General features: G+C 36.3%; 1 protein-coding gene across 1 annotated transcript in view; it reads right to left on the bottom strand.

Moving 5' to 3' along the window:
• Nucleotides 1–7,532, bottom strand: part of LOC108361757 (uncharacterized) — a gene marked incomplete at both ends in the record, with an annotated part of 179,513 nt that overhangs the window by 110,260 nt on the left and 61,721 nt on the right. Inside the window, one exon of the mRNA XM_017614494.1 lies at nucleotides 1,687–3,550. Within this exon, the coding sequence (XP_017469983.1) occupies nucleotides 1,687–3,550 (1,864 nt within the window). The remainder of the gene's footprint in view (nucleotides 1–1,686; nucleotides 3,551–7,532) is intronic.

Here is a 7,532-nt window from a genome sequence, read left to right as displayed (position 1 = left end):
TTGTACAATTAACGAAAACTTTCGTGGCTCAAAATGACGAAAAATTTCGAAATATGTACGCAAGTTTTCGTTATATTTACGCAGATTTTATTTTCAGTACATGAAAAACAGCTTCACATAAAAATACAATCTCCGTTCGGAGTAGGCGTAAAACTGTAGCTACGCTACGAAAAACCAAAAATCCAAATGCTGCCACCCTTGCGGAAACATGTGCAGCATTGCCAGCTATCAGTTGTTTTTCGAAGATAGCTGAATGAAGGAAAACAAACTGGAAAGGAATTAAAAAACACTCATCATGTGCTTCTTTATTGTAAATTGGTTAATTTTACATATTTCGAGGAAAATTATGGATTCTGATATATTTGCAATTATAGCAGCAGAGTAAGCGGGCACTATGCCAACGGATTCACAAAGGTATGCGGAGCTGTCGGGCATAGTAACCATGGGGGCATCTATGCCAGCTTCTGGTTGAATTGTTGAACCACAAGCCAGAACTCCTCCTATCCCTGAAGCTCTTGTTCTCCAAGCCATTGAAAACATGCACTTTGTTAGGTCCACCACCTGTTACGCTTGCTTCTGCCTTCGGCAGCGCTTAGGGATTATAACCCTTACTAAGTAGAATTATCCTTTCTGTGTTGCGGGGAAGAGGGGCTTCCGCGTGTCAAAGGTATACAACATTTCTTGAGCATATCACTCCGGCTACGCCGTCCACAGTATTTTTGCGCAGAACCCACGTCGAAATTTACAAAACAGTGCATAGTGCAAACCTAGTTTATTAATAAGCTAGTGGTAGGAAATTTGAAACATTTATCTTAAATAAAATGTGAATCCTTTGATTACACGTGTATGTTAACACAACAAACGAAAATCGTTGTACATTAACTAAACCGGACCCAAGTTTCTCGATAAGGGGCAACAAATATTCTTTTTTGCTCGTTTATATAAAGCAGTGGATAAAAATATACGTATATGCGAAAGGAAAATTTATCTGTTTAAATGAACACCACCAATATTTCTTGCAAACATCGATTTACATCTCTTATTTCGCCTCTGACACAGACTTGTTTTCGTACAAAATTACGCAAAAAAGCTTACTCGTTCGTTTTTAGGTATGCCATTGTACGAATTTCAAAAATTTGAAAATGCGATTCGGATTGCAGAATACTATTTCTACGATTCGTAGCAAAATCCGAATACGAAAGAGTTGCAGAATAGGGGTGTTTATTTAAATGTGCGAAACAAGTGGCAACACTGTTGCTTGCTCCTTGAAATTGTTGTTGTATTTGTTTGTTTGTTTACATTTTGTGCTGAATAGCTAATTGTTGTTTGGTATAAACATAGGGTCACACATCTCATATTTAAATAGGCAATATTGGCAATTTTTAAGTGCAGATTAAATATGTGACCTGAAAATTAATTTTTGAGGTTAATAAACAATCTCTACTTAAATAGCTCATCTGAAATTGGGCCCTAGGATTTACTCATATCACATATTTTGGGCCGGTTACTCTATGCCTGGTTAACACTAACTACAGGTTTAACATCGTTATCGACGTAAGCGACCCCAAAACATATAACAGGGAGTCGATAAAGATGTATAACTTGTAGTTAGTGTTAACCAGACATTGAGCAACCGGGCCTTAGAGTACAATCATTATTTTCTATGTCGACAAAATATTCACTTACATTCAGCTCGCTTCCTTGAATATTTGGAGGAGTATCCAGATAAATAGTCTTCCATTTTGTTAATGTTTTGGTCTGTTACTTCAAGCTCTGCGCCTAATTCCTTGGTTTCCTGATTGATATCTTCAATTTGGTCTTGGGATTGGTTTTCAGGTAATGGAACTTCCACGATCTCGTAGATGGGTCTTTTATTTTTTAGTGGGGGAGTAAATATGTGTAAAAAATCACGGGCTTTAGCTTTTTTAACTGTATCTTCAGCATATTTAGTAGAATCACTGGATTTTATTACTGCACTTTTAATGTATCGTAACTTTTGTTTAGCGGTATGAATAGAGGTATCAAAGCATTGCGAATCATAAATGCCTTTAAGAAAGTTTTCAGATTTCTGCTCTAAGCTTTCATTATGAAGTATTAGCTTTTTTATGGATTGCGGTAAAGGAGGAGGCGATGGTGGCCGAGTTTTAACAATTAGTATTTCAATAGTAGTTTCATATGATATGCGTGGAAGCGGTTGAAAGAAGCCAGGCATGCGATGAACATTCGGCGGTAAAGGCGGAGGGGGGTCTGAAGTTCCTCCACCTTCATATGGTGTGCTAATTAGGTTTGTTAAAGAATTAGACCATTGCTGAAGAGAAGCACTACCTTTAATGTTAGTAACATTTCTATTTTGCCTGGAACTGTTATTATCATCTGCTGCTGCCGTTACATTATATGTTAATTTGGACGATTCTTTATAAAAAGGAATATCATTGAGAGTAATTGTTCTATTTGTATCTACAATTTTTGGTGTCTCACTAATTTTTATCAATGGAAATGGTTTAAATGAACAGTCAGTGGATGAGGTATTTACTATTTCGCTGTCCTTACCAACGGAATCTTGTTTTTTGTCAGAACTTAAATTGTTTTCAGTTGAGTAGGTAGTAATTTTGGCCAAGTCAACACTTTTTTTAATAGAATTGAATTCTTTTGTAGATTCATCTGTATTCTTTTGATTTAGGTTTTCGCTTTCCACAATTGTCGTTTGATCATGCGAAATATTTAAATAATCCTTCCTCTCAGTGGCCGAAGCTGAATCCTTTTCTTCAGTTATATCTGGGCAGGCTACTTTCTTTTCAACTAAAACGTTTTCAGAGTTACAAATCGATTGGATGTTTTCTTCCAATGTTTTTCTTTCTTCAAGTAGTTCACCTTTGATCTTAAGTGCTAATTTATTTTCTTCGTAGTATTTTGCCTTCTCCTCCTCACTTAAATAGTAATCTTGAGCTACGTCTGAGGCTTTTATTCCAGAGTAGGGATTATGGGCTACAGCTTTCTGTGGCAAGTGAAAAAGCAATTCATTTTCCTGAAGTACTTGACTTGTATCCACACGTAAATCGTCTGCCAAATGTTCCTGCAATGTCGAGTCATCATCCCTGTGCGAAACTATTTCTTGAAACCATTTGTCTCGAATTTCTTTTCTGTGTGGTTTTAATTCAAGCGGTAAAAATATTTGACTTTTCCCTTGCTTTTCTGTTATGTGCAACAGATTTTCTACGGAATTATTTTCAATATTGCAATCAGGTAGCTTTATAATGTTTTGCAAAAGAAAAATTGATCGTTCCTCATTTATTTTTCTTACTTTAGTTATTAAAATCCTTGATTTAAATAGAAATAAATACCGTTCGTGTAACTTTTGAGCAGATTCTTTAACAGTCCACCAGTCGTGGTTTAGTAAACGTCCAATTTTATATATATTTCCTCTATATCCTTCTATACTAGATAAAAATTTATTATGAAATGCTCTATTGGGAACGCTAAGCATTAACTCCAAAGCCTTTTGTAAGTCTTTAGTATTGTCAGACACATTTTGTGAGTATTTTATTAATTCCTGAAATAAGAAAAATTAAACTCAAAAAACTATTAATTTCGTACCACAGAATGTGTTTGTAATTAATGGATGAAGAGCTGGAAGGGTTATGTCTGCTTTGTTCTTTAAAAGTAACTATGATTAAAAGAAATTAAGATAAGTTATGTAAAATGGTGTTCTGAAATAAAAATTATATTCAGTTTTAATAGCAAACAGTGTTTAAACTTCGCAGCATTTATACACAAAATATTACAAAACAAAGAAGTAATGTTAAACTATCCGCTGCAATTTTTAAAAAATTCAGGTTATCGACGTCACGATATGGAATATTACTGATGATTCGGCGAGAATAAAAAATTTTATATACATATGCGCTTGTGTTAATGAAATCTTTCTAGAAATTTTTTGTGAAAAATTTTGTATGATGCGTTTTTCCAATAACTGATCAATATAATCCTTAGAATCAATAGAATTTATAGAATGCTTAAAAAATCGAGAATGCGAAACGAATGGATTTGGTCGCCATTTTATAAATACGTATGTATTTTGGTGTCCAGCTGAATAGCTTTTTAGCTAGCTGGGCACATCGGCTGATATTTCAGCGGCAGTAATAATCACTAGACCGAATAAAAAAAATTGTGAAAATAAATTGTGAAAAAAATTGGAAAAATTTCCGCAAAACTAAATTAAAGCTTCACATTCTCAAACAAATAAATCTATTTTAAATAAACTTTGTCATATGAAATATGGATTGTGGTGGGGTAAAAGCCATAGCTANTCTATTTTAAATAAACTTTGTCATATGAAATATGGATTGTGGTGGGGTAATAGCTATGGCTTTTACCCCATCATAGTAAAAATCCACCAGAAAGCGGATCAGCACGGGGAGGAGATGGGCAACGCCTCCAGTGGACACGCTCCTTCAGACATTCTTCCCGACGAAGAGGCCAACAAAACAGGCAACGCATCGAGCGGACCTGGGGCCCCGAGTTGACACCGGTGAATGATAACGCGGAGTCCACAGAAAACACCGAGAGTGGACCTGTGGATCCACTAACGAGTGTATCCGATATTAAGACAGATAAAGAGAGTGAAACGTGCTTAGTATCTGCCTACGTAGGGTCAGTCTACAGTCGGTTGGCAACACTGGACGGAGACCAGAAGCTGGGGGAGAAGCAAAATGACACCACTGCTACCGCTGAACGGAGGGAGCTATGAAGAAGCAATGGATATCATCGACCATGAGGATGGGGCAGATCCTACAAATTAATCTGCACCACTCCAAGGCAGCCTCGGCTGAGGACGTGGTTCTAGGTTAAGAGCCATGGATCGTCAGAAACAAGGTTTGTGGACTGAACTCTGTTGTCTACCACGTTGTAACAGCTCGAGGAGCAGGTAGAATCAGAGCATGCAATCTTATTCCAAAAGTATATTATTTCTGCAGGAAGTTGTGAAGGATGTAAACTGAAAAAAACTCCCGGTTATAATTGGTCCGCCACTATTCTCTTCGCACGATTTGGGGCTTAAGCGACTCCAACTCCCGGGGTGAGTGTTTATTCTTTTATATAATATTACTGTATGTAACCGTGGGAACGACCCCACCTTTGTGACCTCTGTTAGAATAAAAACGCTGAATATCCCCCTCGTCCGAGTTGTTTTACTGACCGGATAACGGATTGGAAGGTGTCCAAAGAGCACTCATTTTCTGACCACTTCTACATTACTTTTAAGCCCACCTTTGATCCTGCTCCTTTAACATCATACAGGAACCAGAAACGAACCGACTGAGTAAAATACGCTGTCGTCCTCTCTACGTCGATACGCTTTTCAAGGTAAGTCCTGCTTATCGGTAAGGCCTGTTGAAGCTAGTCTCTCGAACACGAAGGTTATTTCTCTCGGTGAGCTGGACTTATCGTCAAAAATTTGTGAAACAGTGAACTTTGTGACAAGTGCCTGTAATGCTGCATTCAGTGCCTTCTGCTCAATCACCCTCCCGAATTGCAAAAAGAGACCTCAGTGGTGGAATTCTGAAACTCAGCACTGAGGAAAATCAGCAGGAGGCTCTGCCGTCTGGACATTATCAAATAACGAAATACTGGATATCCTTGTAAGCACTCACTTTCCAGGCTGCCCTGATGACACCACCGGCACTTCGCTCGGTCGTAGGACTAGGGTAGCCAGATATTTTAGTAACATAATCAGTACAGTTGGGATCAAAAATCAGTACAAAGCAAAAAAAAAAAATCAGCTCATTTTAAGCGTCTTTTTCGCATTAAGTTAACATATAGTATTATCAATATAACAGTCCATTAGTTTAAAACCAAATAAGGTGACAGGTAACAAGATCAATGGAAATAAGGTCAATTGCATTTATTTCCCACCCTGGTGCGAAATAAAGTCAATTGACATTATTACCTTTTCAAAAGCGAAATAAAGTCAACAAAAATTTGGAAATAAAGTCATTGACGCTATTTCCTCATTCAAATGGAAATAGCGTCAACAATGCTTAAAGTATGTCGATTCATAGAAAAAAATTTTGTTCTTACAATAAACATTGCCCGTAAGTGTTGTTGTTTAATAGATGACAAAGGCCAAATCCTCAGTGTGGTGATATTAATCCAGACCAGAGCTGTGTAATGGTTGAATCAATTGAGTGTGCATTCTCATTTTATCGTTTCAAAAATGTGATTGTTTGATTTAAAAAATTTAACAACCACACTTGAGATTGGTTACAAATTGTAAACACAAAGTATGTAGTGTGTTATGGAATGGTTGACACCCATTCACATAGAGAATGTGAATGCAAAAAAAACTCAATCATGTATGATTGTACGTTTATGGGAAAGCAATCTGTCATTATCATTCAGTACTAATACTATTTGTTGTATCAGGGTTGAGATTTTTGTACTCAAAATGTAAAACCAGAAGATCGCCATCTCCCTTAAAATAAGTAAAAAAATAAATATTTGGTTCTAAAATATTTTTCTAAGTGTTTGGCCGAGCTTCTGCTCAACCTTGAGGCATGAGTTCTGTTGTTGTGGCACAAATGCTATTTTGGGTTATGATCTGACCAGGTATTTAACCATGGTCCTATGGAGTGGAAGTACGCACATGTAATCACTCTGCTACGGCGGCCGCCGTAAGTACATGCTATACATATACAAAACCGCGTAGTTGCATAAATTATTTTCTAGAGAGTAAAATCACCCATATTTCAAAATGGTTATCTTTTTTATAAAGCAAGCGTATTTCTGGCTAGTATATTTCAGCAAATCCAATTTTTGGCAACAAATGTCAGTTACGAGGTTCTGCAGAATGACGATACGCGGTTTTGCACTTTAAACGACGATATGTAAGTATACATGTTATATTATTTGTTCTCAAAACGCATGAAAACTATAGTATGCTTGCAAACAATTAATAACATTTTGTGATAAACAGTTTCACAAATGTATTTGCACTTCAAATTTATGTTTTAATAAAGTATTAATTAAATAAAGTATTATTGTAAATTTTTATTTTAATAAATAGATCTAAAGATATTTACACTTAGCAACTCTTGGACTTTTCTTCATTGACAAATGACAGATGTAAACAAAATAAAAAAATAATCGTATTTTTACAAATTTAAAGCAAACGGGCGTTCTTTACAAAAAAATTTAGTTGGGGATCGAATTGCGCATATTTTTTCCAATACCAAGTGCCTCCAAGAAGTGTTAAACCACTAAATAGCTTAAAAAACGCTTTCAAAAATTCGAAACGAGGGTGAAGTGCAGTCTTCAATTGTGATCGAAATTGTAGGCAAAATTTGAAGAAATGTTGCCCCTCGTTATTAAAAATAAGCAAACCCAGACCCCCGCTTCCCACTGGTGGTTACATAATACTTGAACAGCCCCTTAATTAACACGTGCTTGTTTTGTGCACGCACGGCCAGTTAAACAGGCATGTCTGAATCGATTTCCTTCATCATTCTTAGCAATTTGATGTGCATTTTTATTGTTAT

The sequence above is a fragment of the Rhagoletis zephyria genome, unplaced genomic scaffold (genome assembly GCF_001687245.7).
Source record: "Rhagoletis zephyria isolate East Lansing unplaced genomic scaffold, Rhagoletis_zephyria_1.1 Rzeph_scaffold_00838, whole genome shotgun sequence".
Lineage (NCBI taxonomy): Eukaryota > Metazoa > Arthropoda > Insecta > Diptera > Tephritidae > Rhagoletis > Rhagoletis zephyria.
The sequence above is the reverse complement of the archived record's forward strand: the minus strand, read 5'-3'. Positions and strand labels throughout refer to the sequence as shown.